The 22,538-nt window shown below is 35.9% G+C and overlaps 1 protein-coding gene across 4 annotated transcripts in view; it reads left to right on the forward strand.

The window, feature by feature from the left end:
* Positions 1-19,569, forward strand: part of LOC121419953 (limbic system-associated membrane protein-like) — a 58,617-nt gene extending 39,048 nt beyond the window's left edge. For all 4 annotated transcript variants that reach the window (XM_041614448.1, XM_041614449.1, XM_041614450.1 and 1 more), the window contains 7 exons: positions 5,645-5,767; positions 8,029-8,185; positions 11,318-11,418; positions 12,048-12,205; positions 12,788-12,992; positions 13,570-13,623; positions 17,186-19,569. In XM_041614448.1, coding sequence (XP_041470382.1) covers positions 5,645-5,767; positions 8,029-8,185; positions 11,318-11,418; positions 12,048-12,205; positions 12,788-12,992; positions 13,570-13,623; positions 17,186-17,310 — 923 coding nt within the window. In that variant the 3' untranslated portion in view covers positions 17,311-19,569. The remainder of the gene's footprint in view (positions 1-5,644; positions 5,768-8,028; positions 8,186-11,317; positions 11,419-12,047; positions 12,206-12,787; positions 12,993-13,569; positions 13,624-17,185) is intronic.
* The last annotated feature ends 2,969 nt before the right edge of the window (positions 19,570-22,538 follow it).

Raw genomic sequence — 22,538 nt, forward strand, 5'->3', positions numbered from 1 at the left:
TCTGTTTCTGTTTTGTGGTAACTCCCGCAAGAACTCGGCAGGACAGCATTTTGCTGGTAAACGCCAAGCTGGTATATAACCAATTACCTATGAAACTTTTGTAAATAAAAAGCGAAAATAGTAATTTAGTCTCCCAAATCCCCCCAAGAAAGCTTATCTGAAAGGACACCGTCTACACAGTCTGCACATCTCATGCTTGAGTTAACCCCAAACTTGAAAAACCTCGTTTTCTTCTTGCATTTCAAGCTCTTGCTGATTTTCCTCTGCATTCAATCAAGTACTTGTAATGTTTTTTTTTGGTCAATTTCAACATATTGTATATAATTCAAAAGCTTAGGAAATGATTCTTCAAGCTCAATAAATATCTCAATATTAATTTTGGTCGACCTATTGTTGGCTTTGAGGTGGCAGGTCACATTTTCAATCGAAGAAAATAAAATAATTTCCACATTCAAGTCTTGCATATATTTTCCTAATCGAGAACGCGTGCACAGATTTCAATCAATTATCTATACAGCAGCGCATTGCTCTTATGCCCAATCTGCTAACCGTTCAATTTCATTGATAATATTTAGCTATTTACTAATTGATGTTGAAATGCAGGATATATCTGCAAAGTGAGCGTGTATAACCTTGTCCTGGGCTCCCAACATTACATTAAGCGATTGATTTTTGGCTGATTTATGTAATTGGTTGCATTGATATTTGTGTATGATCAGTTGTAAAAATTGATCCTGAAATTAATCGCTAAGTCTTATGTTAATGGGTCCTCGACGGGAGGACGAGAAGGACAGGTATAAACGTGAAAAAAAAAATCGGAAGGTCATTGATTTTATACCAATAACGATATATAGATTTCCGTTGCTCTGGCAATTATATACTGAATACACTCACGTATCTGTTTGATTTAGATCCGCTGCAGTCAAAGTTGAGTGTCTTCATCCAGGGATCCGTTGCATAAGATTTACCATTATGGTAACTTTTCCATGCACCGGTAACTGAGATGGAATCCTTGATTCTGATTAGCTGTTGATTAGCGTAGCCATGGTATCTATCTGTGGATGACAAAGTTGCCATAATCGAAACTTTTATGCAAAGCGGCCCAGGATATCGAACTGATTGACATCCTATGGTTGATCACATGTATTTAGCACATACAGAAATGAAAGAAAAAACAGCCTACGTTTTCAAAAAGAAAAAAAAATGCTTCCTCTTCCATTTAGGTTGGAAAAAACGTCAAAAATGTTTATTTTTTTGAAAAGCAATAGTAATTATTCACTTACTCTTTTTATATTTTAATGGATCTTTTTATAAGGTCACATGATATGGTTCAAAATGACATTGTATCTTCTGAATATATTGATTTGTTCAAACTGCTTTCTTAATCCTCCTGCCCGATAACTGGATTAAGATCAAGAATATAACATGAAGCACCAAAAATAAAAATCATAACATAATGTGTTACCAAAAATTATTAACTTTTAAGGAGGATATCACTAGCATTCTAACGTAAGTGAGTGAAGAAATATGACATATTTCTTCACTCACTTACGTTAGAATGCTTGCCCGCTGATGTGCGTGTAAAACAGACCTCATTCATTATTATTGATTTTGATAATTTGCCCTTTTTTGTAAGACGTGGGAAGCAATGGAATGTAGTCCCTGTAAGAGTAAATTAAGGAAGTGGTTTACTTAAGGCTTCTCGGCGTCGCCACAACCCTTTAGCTGCGTAAAGCAATAGCAGGTTAGAAGTTTAAAATGACGTGGATCGTGTGGGCTTGATCAAAGGAAACTGTTTCATCATTATAGCAATTGCTGTCTTTCTGGAGTAGTGCAGTCATAAACGGTACAAGTGAGATTGCTACTGTATCTACTATTTCTACACATCATAAACACAGCTGCTTCCGCTATTCACCTGTCTCTGCATATAAATTGACTATAAAGCCTTGACTAAGCGGTTTGTTCCCACTGCCCTGGAATCAAGGGACAGCCTTGATTAACCTTCCTTTATAAAATATAACCCTTCCCTTTCCGTATTCAAAAGGAGAATAAATCATATTTAACTGACAACTACAATACTTTAATTCATTTTCTATATCACAGGCTTTATCGTTACTTTATGTTACGTATTTAAGTGTTCTAGGTGTTGTATATTGTGTTTTGGCGGGGAATAATGTGTATTTGTTTCTATTGTTGGCAGCACCAATAAGGCCTCTCTGCCTTTTAAGCTGTCTCCTCGATTCATAAATAATTTCTGTTTCTTGTATATTCCAATATGTTTTGTAAATGTTTTTTTTTTAATATATGAACGAAATTAATTCATATGAATGAAAACAAGGGGCAACAAGAGTAACATTATCGAAGGGGACAAGTAGAGATTCTGGTCCAGAATGTTAGGTGACCCGACTCCGATTCAGAGTCATGTTTCATGAAGACATGTTATAATTACAAATGCACAATTTATATAACAAGTTTGCTATCCATGCTATCAGCCAATAGAATTGAAGGATTTCAGTCGATTTGAACTGTTATTGCATTTAAAAGACATTATTTTAACAACTTTAATGAATCGGGCCCCTATTCCATTATTATGTTTGCTTGAGGATGTGCGTGTGCCTCTCGTACTTTTATAGTCTATTTCTTTGTTCGAGGCAACTGCCTTCATTTTATTTGTCATATTGCGCTATATATGCCTATATGAATTACGTGAATTAAAACTGTAAGTGATTTGGATCATTTGGTCAAAGCGCGTAATAAATATTGGGTATAATTATTATGTTTAATATGGGATATTACATAATGAAGAAATATAATGTGAGTGTGGGGACTATGTGTGCGTAATACAAGGGATTGAGTGTAGGTGTGTGTAATATAAATGGATACAGTAACCGTTACTGTGGGGACACAATTTTTGTGGGCTTAGAGGTCAAACGTAAAGGTATGAGACGTATGTGTGTGGGAGGGTGTGTGAGCATGGTGAGTGTGTGTGCGTACGCTTGAGAACGTTTAGGTTCTTTTGTATGCTTCCCCTGCAGTTACATACACACACCCTCACCCACACACAACAAAATAACGGTTGTCAATTTGGGGATAGTGTGAACGATACCGGAGGCAAAGTGCCTCCTGTAAAAACTATGAATAAATGATAGTTGAAGTTGACACCATCGCGTCGGTGCGGACTCCCCACGAGCGCTATAAAGCGTATTGTCGCGACGACATGCTTACAGTAGCGGAAAGCCGTTTATCAGTGAGACAATATAAAATTGGCAACCTTTAAAGAGAAAGATGGCTTTGGTCAAAGGTGGACAAATCACAAATTTGACTCGTTTTTCAAACTGGAAAAAACGCTTTCGTTGGGGTCCTTCGCAAACATAAATATCAAACATGGTGAAATATTCAAATATAGACAAAGAATAGAGCATACATAATAATATTAAAAAATGAAATAGTGAAAAAATCATGATTAACTATGAAAAATAACATAACAAATGAAATATGATACTGTACAAATGTTAACTAAAAATTAAAGAAAATTGTATGTACACATGAAAAGAGATAAGATATGTACAAAATGAGGAGTAAGAATAGAATAGATTCCATCAAGTCTTTTTTTATTCCCATTGTGCCGTTTCCCGTTTCCCGTTGAAATTGTTCAATATCTTTTATGAATTTTTGATATATTATCTTCTGTATCAGGTGTATATTCTTTATATTTGGTTTATTTGAATATTTATTTCATTTTTATTTTCTGATATATTTTATTTATTGTAATTATTGCTGATAAATTTTGTTGGAAAAATTGAATAAATGAATGAATGAATCGGAGGCGTTCAGGTAATTAATTCCACTGCGATGGGCCTGTGTTAAGAAATGATTTCTGGAAGAAGGTTGTCAAGAATATTGATTCGTTTTTTTAGATTCGTCCAAAGTTTCGGAGCTGACGAGTGCGTGCAATGTTTTTTTTCTCATTTCATCGTCCCCATTGGTTGTTTGCTATATTGAATAGCGAAAACACGAAGCAAGAACCGAGCCTCACATTGCGCAATATGTAATTTATTTTAATTGAAAACCGTTGATCCCTTCATTAAGGTAGGCCTAAATGCCAGTTATGGTAACGATATCAAAATGAGTTTGTACATAATCCAATAAAATAACCCCAAAGTGTCTGTTTGTATAAATAAACAATATGAGCCAAAGGATTCTGGAAGAAATTGTGTAATTGCTGAGAAATTAGCAAATAAGCATAGGATTCGGGTCAAGCGTCGGGCCGACATTCAAAGCAATAATAATAAACTGTTCCACGTGCGCTTATCTGTGTTGGTGATCTTCAGTGTAAACATTTTTCATCGTAGATTTCAAGATTTCACAAAGTTCGGTTGATGTAACTGTACCAGATCTAGATCCTCGATAATATACTCACAATTAGCCTGGTTTTGCAGACTTTCTCATGAAATCTGTATTTACTGCAACTACTAATATTTCTCTTTAACCATTCATCGGAATTAATTTCATTTTCAACAGTTTTATATTGAATGGGCGTGTGGATTGTTTGTGATAACCATAGAACGTAGACGGCGCCAACCAAAACGTTAACAATATATTGTACTTTCCTTGTTCGTATCGTGTAAATCACCTTTACTTCCCATTTAAGTCTAATTATCATAAACTGGGACCCCCTTATAGTGTGAGAGAAGATGACCATTGGAAATCCCTCCAGCTCTGTATGTCTGTTTCTGTCTCCATCTCCCCATCTCTCTATGCATCATTTTCTTTTTATACACTTCTTTCTCTCTCCCTTTCTCTCTCAATCCAACATGATGTAGGTATCCAGTCCCAAATGTAGGTCATGACGAATGAATCAATCTTCAAATGTATTCCAGTCACGTTTGATGTAAACAAGCACACCTATTATCCGCCATCGTAATGATATTCGGATAATAAGTTTGAGAGAGCAAGAGACTGTCAGAGAGAGAGAGAGAGAGAGAGAGAGAGAAAGGCTGAGAGAAAAAGGAGTCTTAATGAAATTATTACAAATCGATCCAGGTCATGGTAGTTTGATAAAATACTCTTGCTAATTATGCTGCGGTTCGCGTTCACACTTTTCTCAGAATCGGACCAAATCTAGATTTGATGAATGAATGACAACCGTGTATTAATCGGCTGAAAAAAGGTACATGATTATTTCAAGTAAAATGACTATTAATTATCAAAACATGGGGTTAATCTTTATCTTCATGATGATGATGACGGTGGTAATGATAAAAATTGTAACAACAATAATATTGATAAGGAAAGAAAGGAGATGAAGTAGAAAAAAAGAGAAGGACAGGAATATTCATGATTGTGTTGATGATAATGATGGTAATGGCAATGGCGATAATGATAATAACATTACTCTTTTTATTTCTACTACTACTATGATTTTTACTAATACTACAACTAATATTGATAACAATGATCATGAGCATTTGCTCTTGTTCTTGCTGTGAATATCAGTAGAATTACTAGTATGATGCAATTTATTATCAGTATCATTATTGATTATTGTGATCATTGAAATTAATACCATCATCATCGTGAGCGTCATCATGATCACTGTTATTTTGTAAATTGGCAACTTATTCATCATTTATTCTCTTTTCAGGTGATAACATTACCTTGTTAAATATATCCCGCGAGCAGAGTGGACAGTACGTTTGCGACGCTGAGAATGGAGTATCGGGTCGTGACCCCCCTGACAGCAGGGTCATTGATGTCGTGGTTCAGTGTACGTCATTTCCGGTTCTGATCCTTGGTTCAGTTTTTATATTTTTAATGTTACAGCTGTGTTATAAATGAATATGATCATTTGCTTTCCTGAATTTTGCCTTAATATGTAAAATATAAAATACCGATTTGTGTAGAGGAAGAAATCTTGAAAAAAGAGATTTACACGAAGTGCTTTAATGGTATTTGTTATAGGAAATATGAACCGAAATAAAGAGATGATGAAATTTTAGATAGATAAAAGAGCAGTATTCAATGTATGACCCGCGCATAAACGAGGTAAGTCGATAGATGTCAACTATGATATAATTTCCGTCTCATAATAGTAATCTTAGTTTATTACGGAGTGTTAGGGAGGATCGTGAGAGTGATATTTAACTGCTTAAAGGAAGATTTTTTTTTTGTTTCTAAATTGATGTATGCTGAATACTTAATATGTCCTCTGTTTTTGAAAGATGTATTGGAAATTAAACAAGGACGGATCTTAGAGTTTTTAAAAAGAGTGGAAAAAATTGGCTAGTGATTTTGTCAGAATTCTTACAACCACGAAAATGTCTTGCCCCCTCAAACGAATAAAAACTCTCACTTTAAACGGGGTTCACTGCGGAAACGATAGCGTATAAGTTGCTCCACCACTGCTTGTACCAGTCCAACACCAGTGTTAGATTCATGTGTAAGCTCGACCACATTGGCGTTATCATAACATGTTCTGTTGTAAGTTCAGCGCTTCTCACGCGGTGAGCCGCGAAGCTCTCTCAGGTGGGCCACTAGAAGCTCCAAATGAAAAAAAAAAAATCGGGGGAAACTATCCGCAGTATAGTTCATAGACCTGTCCGAACATGTTTCGTCCGATCGGTCTACGTGGGTCAAACAAAGCTTAAGCATGCTTTAGGTATCATGCATGTTGCAAGGCATGCAAACGCACACTATGACGGTTTCGATCTAACTTAGATGTGAACCTCGTGTGCATGCGTGTTGTGTATATAGTATATAATTGTCGCCCATTTACCGGACATTTGCGAATGCAGATTAGTTCTCAAACTGTTTGTTTCGAATGTGCTTCCGAGCTTTGTGTTCAAATTTAACGAATTATTTTTTCTGATCAAAATGGACGATTTTCTAAAATTTTGGTAGGTGGGCCTCTAAAAAATATGAAAGTCAAAGCGGTCCTCGACTAAAAATAAAGGGGGTCGAGAAGCGCTGTGTTAGTTACCACTTCCATGACTGAAGTTTTTCAGTGGTTCTGAGTGACTGGTTTAGTCTCGGCTAGTCAGATGCAATTAAGGACTCGAAGTAGTTTATCTGTCGGTGATAAAAAGGGAATTTTTCGCTCCAAGACGTACGGACGATCTCGGCAAGATTACAATAGATGTATTGAAAATACAGCTTGGAGGTCTTTGTCGAAAATTGGTGAATCGGTAGATTCATCCAAGGTTTTGGAGCTGATGAATGATTGCAATTATGTCGTTTGTCCAAAGTCTAGGTGGGTGTTTCATAAAGCTGTTCGTAAGTTAAAGATAAATTCCAGTTTTGGTAACGATCTCAAAATGACTTTTTACAGAATCCAATATAATGACACCCAAGTGTCTGTATGAATAAAAAAATGTGCCAAAGGATTCTGGGAGAAATTGTGTAATTGCTGAGAAATAAGCAAAATAAGCGCGGATTCGGTGTCTTCAGCAATAATAACACACTGTCCCACGTGTGCCTATCTGTGTTGGTGATCTTCAGTGTGAACGTTTTTCAGCGTAGATTTCAAGATTTCACAAAGTTCAGTTTATGTAACTGTACCAGATCTAGATCCTCGATGATATTCTGCCAATTAAGCCTGGTTTTACAGACTTTCTCATGAGATCAGTGTTTACTGCAACTACTGGCATTTCTCTTTAACATGTTTAAGAGCGACTTAACGGCTGGTGATCCTTTCTTTTGGTAAGTGATATTCACCATTAAATGTTTATTGGTGATTATTTGGAGTGTAAGAAAGGTTCACCAGTCGTTCTTAAAGTCGCTCTCAACTTACGAACAGCTTTATGAAACGGCCCCCTGGACTAAAGTGCTGTTTTGATTCACAAATTTTCGAAAAAAAAAAACAATTTTGGTAATGTTCTTTGAAATGAACAGCATTTGACAATATATTTTCTCTTTGTTTTTTAATCCTCCGTAAGTCACGGTGCGGAAACTCCAGCATGTTGGATCGTCCTAATCACTGACAGAACTCCTCATGAAGCTCTCGCCAGAATTTTTTTTTCTCTCCCTCAGATGCTCCCGAAGTACAGACCCTTTCTCCAGACATTCGCGTCGGGGAAGGGAAGTATCTTCTGCTCCAGTGCAACGTGAAAGCTGTACCGAAAGCCAGATTCTATTGGATGAAAGACAATAAAAACCTTACGCTTACATCACAGAGTTCAGATAACAGGTAGGAATGGGCGGTGTCCATACTAACCGTGTGGTATGGCTTCAAGTGTTCTAGATCTGACCATAACGGTATGGTGGAGTTTTCGCTCTACTGTGCACGAAGGAACAAAGAACGGAGTAAATGTATTGTTTAATGCCCATTTGACAATGAATAACAAAGAAGTCTTTGTCTTAAATGGGTGAATAAAAGCAGCAGTTTTGTCTTGTACTCGGGACAAATTATATAGTTGCAAATTTTCGTCGGCTCCGACATTGCCCTGGAAAGCGAAGGTGGTGGGGAAGCTGAAGCACCCCTAAAATTACCTTGAGTGTGTTTCGTGTATTATGCTCCATCGGGAACACCCCTAGTATTCTGGAAGATGTGTAAAAATGTAAAAATATAACCAAAAATACTTTTTATTTCGTAATGAAGCCTTTTTCCTTTTTTTTTGCTTTTCAAATTTCTCGCGACCAACTTGATTTCCATTTTTCTTGTGAAAACTTTTTTTTCTTTGCTTTTTGCTTATAAAATTTACCTCAGGGCCCTGAGCTCCTAAACTTTGGCTCCGGTTCACGAAGGACTTTCCAGCTGATCTTTTTCGTTTTACGGGCATTTTCAATACATTTACTGTGTTTTTAAATCCGTCGTGCGCTGCGGTGCAAAATCTCCCTGTAATCACACCAATGAGACTGACTCGAGGGTCCCTAACACAAAGGTTTGCGATTAATGTACACTTGATTTTCACTATTGATTGTACATTGTAGTCAATGCAAGCAGTCGTAGAAAAAAAGTTCTTCGATCATTGCTAAGCTTTGTGTTACGGGCCCCAGATCGACCAGATCTATTACGTTATTTCCAAATACATAATGCCATTGTTTGGATTAGAGTCGGTTTCGTTGTGACGGAAGCATAACACTGCAGCGACAATCCAAAGAACATCCCGACATTGGTTGCGCCAATGCGCAAGAAAAGATGGGGATAATTGTAATCGGATACCAAGAACGCTTTGAGAGATCTATTTGAGAAATAATATGTATACATATAGCATGAAAACCAAACTATGAGCTTTGGTTTACCTAAAGGACCGACATGAAAGGCCTAGGTAATCTTCATTGTAATATTCAGGATTTCCTAGCTTTCACTCTTGTGCAGGATCAACAACACATTAGAACTAAAATAATATCGACTATCTTGGATAATATTTTAAGTTACCTTTCTTAATCATATATAGGACAATCTTCATTATAATGAATAAAAGCAATCAAATGATCTTTTAATTCTTTCTTTTATTTTCATACAAAATGAAAACTTCGATTATTTTCTGATAAAAGATTAAGGTTTATCGCTCACTTTCTGTCAATAATTTACATATCAGTATGCTAATTATGGGACTGCAATCAAACGCAAGTCCAACATTTTAAACTCAACTAAACTTTCAGCCAATCAACAGTGCGCATTAGGGCCTTGAACTTCATATTTTGAGTTGTAATCAAACACAGCTCTCTCTCTGCGGCGAGCCCCTGGAAAATTACACAGCGTATGTCGACGTACGCATGCCAAGCCGTTTAATCAGTAATTTGTAGTTGTTGATGTCAAAATTTGAATTCTTCCTACCAGAAAATCGATTTCGTTGTATAAGAAATCATTCCTGTTTTAAGATCACGATTCTTGATATCAAGAAATTGGATTGAATTTGATTTTATTAAATTGGTTTATTTGAAAACAAAATCAAAATAGGCAACTCTCAAGCTGATATATTCAATCTACCAAAACGAAAAAATACAAATGCATGACACAAGTCATGAATCAACTTCAGATAAAAAAAATACTTTGACATTGGAAAATGCAAGTCACCACTAATAAATGAAACTTGCCAAAAACAATAAGAATTTAAAGGTCTTTCAGCGGCTTGCCCTAGTATGTATGAATATGCTTGATAAATGGTCAAGGTTTCACAAACCCATCAGACTCACACCTTCCAGTTCTGAACACAAAATGACTCTAATACTATCCTATTTCATTCACGAACACCACTTTCTAACCAATATCTCATTTTTGTGCATGGTGTGGCGTACTAACTCATTGTGTGGATCCTAATCATTCTCCTGATACTAACACAATTCTGTTGCTGTTTCAGTGTAACTAACCCCTTTCTCCATCACCTCGGTCTCGTTTCTTCCGCTGTCCCCGTTTCCACTAACACAATCGAGCAGGATTCCTTTGCTTTGTTATGAGAACTTTACTAGGCAAGTAGCAGGAGAACATTTCGTCATCAACCCCATACTCCTGTATTGACAGAGGCCTATTTGTATCCATGTTTTAATTTGAAACCTGCATGAGGATCGCATGCGTTTATTCCAAAGACGCAAATAAATGGAATATATTGCGCTTCGCGCTTTTGTCTTATTGTTTGTATCGTTCCTACTTCCTCACTCTCTCAGCTACTAGTGAATATTGACTATTATAACAGCTACAGAAACCCACTTTGGCTATAATAAGCTTACATGGCTTAAATTATTTAATTCATATCAATTTATTTAAGTTTATTCACTTTTTAATTTATAACTTTTACTCATTTGAATATTTCTATTTAATATATAAACTATTTTTTTCACAGTAGTTAGCACTACTTCACAATGCCTTATGCACTCTAGCGCACCATGGATGTAATAGTCTTTTAAAGTCTTTTTACAGCGTTCAACTTAGGTTGAACGCTGAAACAAAGGAATGGCATTAAAAAGCTACGGTTTTATAAGTCCAATTTGAAATTGTGATCAACGTTGAAGATTTCTATTTTTCAGTCTTCAAGATAATTTGACAGAACATATTTAACATGCCCCTTTGCATAATGGTAGATTGGCCTATTTTTGTTATTATTATTTGAATACCATAATTTAAATCAATAGCTACACAATCATTTGTTTTGATGATCTGCTGTGTATGTACATTGTCAGTCAGCGTGCATGTATTTGCCTTCAATGTTTTCATCAACTAACAACCTCATGTTTGGCCAAGCTTCTATTTATACATTGTGTGTATTTGTAGCACCTCGTGTTATAATCGTGCAACCGCCGTCAGTTCACATTTGAGTTTATCATGATTCCTAATACCCATATCTCCAATGGAACGATCACATAGTAATCTTTTCCACAGACTCGTCATAATATCATTGGATCCGAGACGGGATTATGGAAACTACACATGCGTGGCATACAATCGACTGGGATCATCAAATACCACTATTCAAGTCAGTGGTGAGTTACGTCGTTTCAACGACATTTCATTTGTCAGTACTTCGAGCCCAAACGCAAGATAGAGCTTTAATATCACAGCGACCTGTACCATATCGGTAGCCAAGTACGTACTTGGTAGTCTTCATTGATTAAAGAAACGCCATTTTACCAGATACGCTGGTTTCATTGGCGGAATAAAACACCAATCATATCGTTGTTACCAACCAATAAATCAAACAAAATGAATTTTGTAGTCCGAACTGTTCCATTGAAAGACCAAGGATCAAAAGCGAAGGACTAGAGATCCTGAACAAAGAAAAATACCAATGCGTCATAACTTGTCATCAATGAACCTAGCACTATCAGAAATACGATACTTAATCGCAAATTCTCGAGTGGTCAAGAATTGATGGCAAGTTTTTGTGGAGAAGCCAGATATGATAAAACCTTTTGGGGGATGTTGACCATTCTTCCACTTTAGAGAGAATTAAATATTCTTGACCTTTTAATTTTCAATACATTGGTTCTTGAATTTTTTATCAAACAGATTATTGAAGATAGATGGTCATTGAATGTGTGCTAGAACTGCTATTCAATACAATCATAGTTCTCGTTATAAATATTTTTATGCAATTAATCCTTGAATATAGGACGCCCTCTGGCCCCTCATGTTACCAGTAGTTTCCATGGCACTCGCCGTCACATCTACACATTACGATGGACACCTGGAGCTAATCTTCAAGAGGCACTTCAGGACACCATAGAGATCGAAGCATATGATATTTACTACAGAAAAACATGGATTGAGGTAACAACGTATTCACACTCACATGCGCATGGATTCTCATTGGCGAATGGTCACTATGCAATGGTGTATTATCTATTATTGTTACATTTATCATTATGGACTTTCGTCATACAATCTACATATTATTGTAGATGATGTGCCATATTATGAAAGTGAAATTGAATATACATTGTGATTATATTAACTTCAAAGATTAATTTGGTAATGCTTCGAATGAAGAGAAAAAGTGAGACTTACGAGGAAAACATACGAGTTGAAGGTCAATGTGCATCACTAAATATTGTTATTATCATAATTTTTATTATTCATGCTATTATTTTTTTTATTCTTGATAATTATCATAAGCATCATCGTTGCCAGTGTCATTTCTATTAATGTTATTTGTATCAACCCTTGTGGTAGTAATGAATATTTTTATCATTCTTATCGTAATCATCATCTTTATCTTCAGCACTACATGTATAGTTCCTGTATTCCTAATACCATTACTGGTATAACTTGTATAGCTAGCTATTATTTCATTTGCTGATAAGGCTTATATATTTCCGCCATAATCATCACGGTATTACTGTACTTCATTAGGACGTAAATGGACGAAGCAGCGTACGATTCTATCCAGAGCAGCCCTTAGCAGACACCGTGTATCCTCGTCCCGACGCCTGGTCGGCCCAACAAACTTTCATTCTCCGTGACCTCTCGGACGACAGCACCTACGAAGGACAGATATGTCCAAGGAACATGTACGGCACTGGAGACTGTGCAGACTTCAAATTCAGGACAAGACTCGGTGAGAAAACCTAAATCTTAAAATTCTTAAACTGTGGAAAACATTTCGTTCATTAATAGATTGAGTAACTTACGTATAGGTTTACAAAAAAAAATGACATGTGAAGTCCTACCAACGGTAGTATCACAGTTGCCGCTTCAGCCCCCACCTTTTTCCAAAACCGTGTACAAAAACGTAAAAATGACCATAGGATTGTGATTTTGTGCATGGTCAGCCCCCCCCCCCACTTTGAAAACCATTGCGCGGCCCCTGTATCATACCTATCAGAAGATGACCTAGCAGAAGATGATTTGCAAGAAGGAAGAAAGTGTCTATTTTCTCTCAATAATATTGACGTTTGTATCTGTAGCCTTCACCACCGGTCGGCTCAAACAAAAACCTAGGGGGATTCCTGTCTGACCCAAAAGCCCCTCAAGGTTTATAATCATAATTACAGCCTTAGCTACAAGAAAGATTTATATATTTAAATCCGGAATGAAGTTGAACGATCCCTTTATTTTTCAAAGAATCTTTATCATTATAACTGACTTCGTTTTAAATGTATGTCTATAATTCACGTATTTCTTTTATTTTACAGAGGATATTGTTACCACTCTCCCACCCGAAGCAAGGCAAACGATGCAGGATACAGGTAATACCTCAGTCACACAAACAAAGCCGACTCCAGGGTAGCGTTTCATTAATATTTTTGTCCGACAAGTTGTCATATTGGACAACTTTCCTTAATTTTGATTGGCTGAGAGCTACTGTTACTAGGGTGATTGTCGGATAAAACAGGGCTTGTCGGACAAAATCCTTTCATGAAATGCTCCCTAGACCGATCAAAGCTATTACATTGTTTTAATGGCATGAAATCGGTCCGTTTGGAGTCTGTCATACCCAGTCACCATGGTCACATTTCCGATACGGCGCCCGTACGTCTAGTCGAAAACCATGAAAACAGCAGTTTTAACATATTTTGTACCAGCTACATATAGGTGGTTTGAATAAAAAATGAACATAACGGCTGTTTTCGACTCGCTGTAAGGTTGCCCTAGGGAAGGTGTGTCTGTAGCATTACATTGGTGGGCATATATTCAGTAATCATATTCTTGACACAATTTTCATATTTCCGTCAATGTTATTTTTTTCAGTATGATATTAATAACAACCAGGCACGAATTAAGTCGAAGTTAAGGATTTTGAATATTTCTTATTGTCACAGACAAACATGAACTAGGTAAACGTATATCAATTATCTCCCATTGAAACAATCGAAAATGATTTTCATTTTCAGGAGGTCCCGTAGACCAGGGGTCTAAGGAAGGACCCAGACTAGGCACATGAAAACAGTTTTATGCATGTCGTTATGTCGTTATCCATTGAGCAAACTGGTGATTTCATAACCGCACTGGTTGATTTGTATTTTAGTACATGAACTTGTGTTTATTCAAATATTTTCCACTGTCCGGGAATCAGTATTGTCAAACCTGATGGGAGTACTACAACTTCGGACAAGGAAAGGCTGCAGTTTTGTAGGATGTTTTCACATCAGTATTTACTCAGGAGAATATGAATGACATGCCAGTTCCCCCTGTGGGTGCATGTATTGCTCCGTTTGATGACATAGAGATATCATCCAACGATGTATTCAATCTTCTGTGTATACTGCAACCAAGTAAGGCTCCTGGACCAGACCAAATCCAGCCACGAGTTATCTGGTTTACTTTGCTTACCTATTTACATTCTGTTTCAGAAAAGTTTAGGACAAGGAGTTTTGTCAGAAGAGTGCTAAAATGTGACCCCGGTATTCAAAAAGGGTAGCAAATCAGAAGGTAGAAACTGCAAGCCTGTCAGTCTGACATATGTTATTTGAAAGTTACTCGAAAGCTTGGCAAGAACACAACTTATTACCGGGAGAATGACCTGCTCTCTGTTCATCAGCATGGTTTTATTGCTGGACGTACTTGTACTACACAGTTTTCAGAAGTCCTGGATGAGTGAGTCTTTGGATGGTGGTAGTAGTATAGATGCAGTGTCCACGGATTTTATGAAAGCCTTTGACACTGTTCCCCATCACCTACTTCTTAGTAAACTTCAAGCTCTTGGAGTCAAAGGTAAAATGCATGCATGGATTAGTGACTTTCTGCTTGGTAGACGTCAGAGGTTCGTTGTCAGTGGTCAACACTCCCACTGGCCAGAAGATCGCAGTGGAATACCCCAGGGCAGTGTTCTCGGCCCCATTTTGTTTTTAATGTTTGTAAATGATCTCTCAGCTTCGGTGCAGACTTCAGCAAATCTGGTTGCTGACGATACTAAGTTGTATGTTCGTTCTGATGTTCCAGGGGTCACCGGTTGGAAGAAGTAGGTCTGACTCTGAGTATCATTATGACCAGAGGTTTGCAATCGATTGTTCTACGTGAATGTGAGAGAGGTTTAGGAGTTCAAGTAGACTCACGTCTTTCTAAAGTGGTTTCAAAGTCTAACAGACTGCTTGGTATTAAAAGAACTTTTTTTACATTTGAATAAGACCTCTATTAAGCTTTTGTTGAAGGATATTATTCGCCCAATCTTAAAGTATGGTCAGGCTGCATGGTCACCGTATAAGCTAGGTGAGCAGAGGCGGTTAGAGAGTGTCCAACGTAGAGCTACTAAATTGATCCATGTATGAAACACATTTCATACTCCGAACCTCTTTGCCTCCTGAAATTGCTATTGCTCAGACACAGACGAAAAAAGAAGTGACGTGATTGACGTGTACAAATATCTGCGTGGTTACTAGGATACAGGTTCTGAACTTTTCTGTCTGAGAAATGGTAGTAAAACACGTGGCCATTCCTTCAAGCTAGGGAAAAGATATTCACGTCTTGATGTGCGTTTTTGTTTTTCTTTTTTATTTCCATTCCACAGAAAGGAGACCATTGAAAGACCACTGAAAGACTTCAAATTGGTGAGGTCGTACAGCGGTCTTCAAGATCACTGAAATTTGTCATCTCTGTGGAATGGCTCAGAGTTCAAAGAACTCTAAAAGACAGATGGATATTTCTTGTCTTACTGGTCTTAGCCTAATCATATAAAGATCTTTCAATGGTATTTCAGAGATCTTTTATGCAACAAGTGATCATTCAGAATTCTTTCCATGGATTTTGCCTGGTTTTAGATCATTTTTTTTAAATTATCTTTCAATGATCTCTCATGAGTCTTACAGTGATCTCCGCAAAAATCTTGAGAGACTGCCCAAAGATCATTGAAAGACTACTAAGACCTTTGAAAGTTCATCGAAAGACCGCTGAAAGACTGCTGAAAGACCACTGAAAGACAGTTTTCCTGTAAGACCGTTGTAAGACTGTCTTGAACCGTTTCAAAAAGTTTTGGAGCCCATGAATACCACGAAGACCACTGAAAGATTGGTCAGGACTCGTGTAAGACCTCAAAGACCATTGTAGGTTCATTGAGAGACCTCTGAAGATCAACCAGAATTCATGGTCTTTCAGCGGTCTTGTTCTTTGTGGAATGGGGGTTTAACCGAGTGATAGATGTGTGGTACAGTCTCCGAGAAGATATAGTTACTGCTTGTTCAGTGATTTCATTGAAGAAAAGACTGGATAAGCATTGGGAGAAGATTGCCTATGATTATTAGTAATTTTCGAATTTCGTGTGTTTTTCATGGAATTTCTTGCTGTCTACGATACCCCTGCCACTCCTCCCTGGCAACATAAGTAGCGCATCTAATTTTGTCTGAAAGAGAGCAGAAATAGACATTCTCCTTGGTCGATGAACAGGCATGATCCTACAATATCGTTGGAGTAAACTAAACTACCTAAAATAGTTTGCATGAAAACTGGTTTAATTCATTATATATCCATTTCTGCAACCTATTTTATCATAAAGGAGACATGTCATTCACACATGTACAGATGTATGAAAAATGAAACTGTTATGAATTCATGTCATAACATAAGAAAAAAAGGAAAATAGGAATGTGGCATCATCAACCCTCCTAATGGTCATTCATGACGATATGCATAATAACTGGTTTCACAGAATATTGCTTAATTTGTAACTTCAATGACTTCGTTATTTGTTTTCAGATTTTGATGACATTTTCAGCATTCTGCTCAGTGAAATTTACTCCATTTATTTAGATATAATTACCTTCATCCTGGATCGCCTATAGTTGTTTCAACTACAAATGCAACCATTTTCTTTGGCAGGTGGTAACTCCGGACTATGGACGGCCAAATCTGATCAGTGGAGATCGAGCGCACATGTGATAGCGCCCTCATTGTTCGTAGCTCTCAGCGCTTCCTTTATTTCGTCGCATTTGTGTTCTCATTAGAAAAAAAATATCTAACTTTAAAGAAGAAGTAAAGATGATTATAGCACCTCTTTAGCTTTACTATTTTGTGAAATTTAGCCTATTAGTTTGGTTACCAGAAAACGAAGATTATAATGGAGAATTAGTGCCTAGTTAAAATCATGCATATAATGCAAGAATCAATTACATGTTTTTGACCATCAGTCGAATGTAGGTAAACCACATTAATCTACAATTAGCATATTGTTTTCAGTGCTTTTTTAGACTGCAATTTATGCTAAACTTACTATAACAACTTTTGCAAGTATCCAATCATAGTTATTTATTAATCGTACGAATGCTGGGAGTTCTAGCATGCAACAGTTAACATGGTATTTTCTTTTAATGATTACCTTTTTGTGTGTTACGAAGCCCTTAACTTTGATTCTTATGAGCCTTTTATTTTTAACTGTATTTATTTTATTTAAAAACATATTTCATATTTCAAATGGATTGCTTGAATCAGGGTACTGAACAATAGATCTTTATATAAAGTATGATATTCCAAAAAGTAATTATTTTGGGAGAATGAACTGTAGATGTGTTCCAAAGAAAACCTTCGTATGGTAAATTTACCATGCCGCGAGATACACGTCACTGTCTGTTTTATTTTTTTCGCCGTCTTTTAGAATATGAATTCAAGCAAATCTACGGCAGTTTGCCTGCCATTTTTCACCATCTCATATGACATGATTTAATAAGATGAAGTTTAAAATTGATAAAGTACAATTTTTTTTGGTAAGTTCATTTTACATATATATGCACCTCAAATAGGCATGCTTCAAACGTCTATGACATGGACCTAAATAATTTTGATCTAGAAAGAGTTTGAATGAGAATGTCTGCGCCGTGATGTAATTGTGTGCGTGTGCGCATGTGGGTGGTAGTGTTATGCACCACGCTGAGTGTATGATGTCTGCTTTTTGATAATGGGTTGAAATTTTCGTATGCTGTAAAACGCGACGAACGCTTTGTACATTGATACCTGCTTATAGATCGGCAATGCCTTGGCGTTAACGGTTAAATGGCAGGAAGTATTGGAAAAAAGTCATGTAATATTTGTATAATTATGCCTCTGTTAATAAATCGTCACTGAAAATAACATTATTGTAAATATGACATAACTGTACGCTTTAATTTTCTACTGAATTTAACAGGGAGATTAAGAACAGATGTTTGTTTGCAAATTCAGTTATTATATGTGTATATAATGATTATCACAAAAAAATATATACCTATATAGTGTAAAATCTGATGTCTTAAAATTTGAATATACGTATTGGCCTACACTCGAAATATTTATATCGTTTGTATTGTGATGTCAAAAGTTTTGTCCATTCCAACAAGTTAATTTTAACATACAAAGGAATACCAGGTAGGGAAAATACTAACAATTTCTTCAAAATTAGAATTCAAAGTTTAGCAAGTAGGGGGAAATTAAACCTCGCTTGATTTTTTTTTAGGAAAACATGGCATGCATATCACTGATTTTTCAAATAAGTAAATCTAAAAAAGTTAAATCAGATTGTCTTTACTTTACATCGGATTTCGATAAAATTGTTAATGTTTTGTTGCATTTTTCCTCTATTTATTCAAATCTACTCTTTTGTTGGGTTGGCCTGACTTTCAATATTTTCTAGAATGTATCTGTACTTATTCGTATTCAAATATGACTTAGATAGCATATTCAATGTAAGGCAATTATGTGTAGCATGTTTGCCAAGAAACATAGTTCCAAAGATTGTTTACATGATACTTTAACGATAATGCAATGTAGCGTAGATATTAAGAAAATTAACGAAAAGAGCGCATGCGCCACAATAAAATTTGATGCACTTCTTCACCGCAATCTTAATAGCGAAATATTAAAATGATCTTGATGATTTAAACGCAAACATGCAGAACTGAAAGTCTTATATTTATTGTTTAGTTGATAACAGGGATTTCTCTCTCTCTCTCTTAATCATGGTAAGGTAAATTTAATCATATTTGTTATTCATCAATTATTGAATTCCAAAGAATAGAAATAAATTGTAAGTTGTAACAATTACAGTAAATAATACAATTATGAATCTGCTAAACCTATTTTTTTTATTGTATTTTATTTGTATTCTGAGTAATCAGCAAAAAAAATCTTGAATTTGTAGGTTCAAATGAAAGAAGAGATAAAGAGGGGGAAAGAAAATAATTCTGAAAATAGAGTAGGATGTGGAGAATAGGTAGAAGAGACGATGAAGAAGGTGAAGAAGAAGAAAAAAAAAGAAAAAGAAGAAGGCCTTGGAGGAGGTGAAGATGGTGATGTTGACGATGATGATGAAAAGGAAGAAGACGACGGAGAAGAACAAGAAGAAATATAAGAACGGGGGAAATAGAAGACTGTATAAACAATTCAATTTTTTATGATTGTGCTGATATTTGTCAGTAATGTCACTTCAACAAACTTATCTAGAAAAAATATATTTTAAATATATCGTTTGTGCTGAAAATGTAATATACATCTATATATGAAGTATATTTCAGTTCATCTCGAAAGCATTATTTGTAGTTTTCATACACTGCATGTAAATTGAAGTAGATTTGTGTCATTCATAATGTCCAGTTACATGCATTGGTTTTGTTACATTGTTGGTATATTAAAATCATACTGAATAATTTCAAATAATGTATTACTTTTGTTTTATCCCATTTTGTATTGTGAAATATTTCCCGAAACCAAAGATTTGCCATGTATGATGCTACGGGTAGCACAAACAAAACCGAACCCTAACCGACTACCTGTAGAGTACATGGTTAGTTGGGATTCTGTTTCATCGACCCCGCTATGGCATTAAAAATTACGCATACATTCGTAATTCCGAAGCTTCGTTATTCCGAAGGTTCGATATTCCGAAGGTTGTTATTTCCGAAGGTTCGTAGTTCCGAAGGTTCGTTAATCCGAAAATGAAATGAGGTTCGTAATTCCGAAGGTTCGTTAATCCGAAAAAGAAATGAGGTTCGTAATTTCGAAGGTTCGTTAGGCCGAAAACTAAATGATCAACGAACCTTATTTCGTTTTCGGACTAACAAACCTTCGGAACGAACTTTATTTCGTTTTCGGATTAACGAACCTTCGGAATAACGCCACTAATGTTCGGATTGCCGAACCCGTTTTACGTTTTTGGATTAACGAACATCGAGGTATAGGCAATTTACGTGTTTCGGAATTACGAACCTTCGGAATTACGAAGTGTAACCAAAAATTAAACGTAGCAGGGCACCGAGAACAATCTTTTTTTTTTTTACTTTGGGGTGCTGATGTAAATTTGAAAAGCAAACAACAAAACCAAAACATAGCCACAAAATAGGTTTTAACTGCAAACTCATTTAAGGCAGCAGTAATTAGATTTGCGTCGTAATTTCTGTGACGAAGTTAGGAAATTAAATTGGCCAAACATCCTCGAATGCGCAGGACGAGAAGTCTTCTCTGCGCAAGCACTTAATATATTTGTTTAATAAGCTAGTCAAGCTGCACAATTTTGAGAGGCAATCTTACAATCTGATGATCATGGTATTATCATATCAAAATAAAACTCTATAACTTCAGCATTACCATTCGGTATACATAATTTCTTTATTAAAACGTAGTTTTAAATATTGCATTAATATACATATCAAATCCAATATCAAAATATAATAAGTAAAACGTAGGTAAAACATACTATTGAAGCTCTATTTTTTATGAAACAAATAGTGATTTTTTACTATTGTGCTCTGAGCCACTCACATAGAAGGATCGGAGGAGCTTACAGCACATATTCAGTGAAAAATCACCAATTATTTAGTTTTATGAGATACTCCCCAAACCTATTTTAACTGAATTAAAAAAAAAAGCATTTGTTGATAAAGTTGCATATACTTATATAACATAATATTATACAAGAAGTATTTCAAGTGAACTTACGACATAAAAGTAAATATCTGTTCTTTATCATTGCACATGCATGTAAAAAGTATTTTTTTCGTCTCAGTATGTATGATAATAATAATGATGATGATAAAAATTATTAAAATAATGTGACCTACACTCTTAAAATTTTGGCAACATAAAAGTGACTGTCCATACGGCAATTGTTTTAAACAATTATCCAAATCTGAGTAGTAGTAGTTTTTAACCAATACTGTAATTTTAGGTGAATTTTGTTATTTTCATGTATAAATACCAATCCCTGCATGTTTTTTTTTTACAAGAAACTTGTGGGGTTAATTCTAAGATTCATAATAATTACACACGTCAGAGACATCCCATTCACCAAGCCTTTGCTAGAATTAATGCTACGTTGAAATCCCTCAGAAAAATTGCGTTAAAGAATGGAATATTTGTCCTGCTGATACAAGAAGTAGCAGTACCCTGTCATGCCTGTATTGGTAAAAAAAAATATGTAATAAATACCTACTTGATAAATTTAAGAACACTTGTTAGTTGCACCTGGGGTGACATGTTTGGAGTGTGAATGTGTGTGTTTGTGTGAGTGTGAGTATACTTGCGTGTGGGTAATCCTTGAATTTAAACACCTTGTAATTTATTTTCTGATAGTTATTCCATGTTTGAGTAAAATATCATTTGCAGGCGCCCCTGATTACAAGCTATGCTTTTTGGGGGGTCCCAAACCTGTCACTTTTCAGTTCTTTATTATGTAACCATTATTTCTGTTTGTACTTTGCTCTCCTTTTGACTGGTTTTATAAATTCAATTCAATTTATTCATGAAATAAAACATTTGCTCTCTTTTTTTTGCTCTAAAGCGCACAATATTGCTTTAAAACTACCAAGAATTTGATAAAGTTTTAAGCAATTGTTGTGTGGACAGTAAGTTGCCTAACAGTTTGAAGAGTGTATAAAGCGCCGAATCCACTCCGTAGAGTGTTCAAGACGCATAAAGACTTAGGAATTTAATCAGAGAGTATAAAAGACTATTGAAAAAGGTTCTGTTTCATGTCATTTCTACGGGCGACCATTGCTCCGCTGTAAACGGAAGCTCTGCAATGTGGCCAACCGACTTCTGAACCGCAATCAGTTTTCTCCTTTAGCTATAACATCCTGATGGTAAAGCAATGGCTGAATCATTTATTGATTAGTTTGGTTTGAAAGTTCAGAATATTCATCATAGTCCGAGACCTAAAATTGTTTACCCGAAACCTGAACCTGTCACCACTTCCACGCTGGATACTTTT

The sequence above is a fragment of the Lytechinus variegatus genome, chromosome 8, assembly GCF_018143015.1.
Source record: "Lytechinus variegatus isolate NC3 chromosome 8, Lvar_3.0, whole genome shotgun sequence".
Classification (NCBI taxonomy): domain Eukaryota; kingdom Metazoa; phylum Echinodermata; class Echinoidea; order Temnopleuroida; family Toxopneustidae; genus Lytechinus; species Lytechinus variegatus.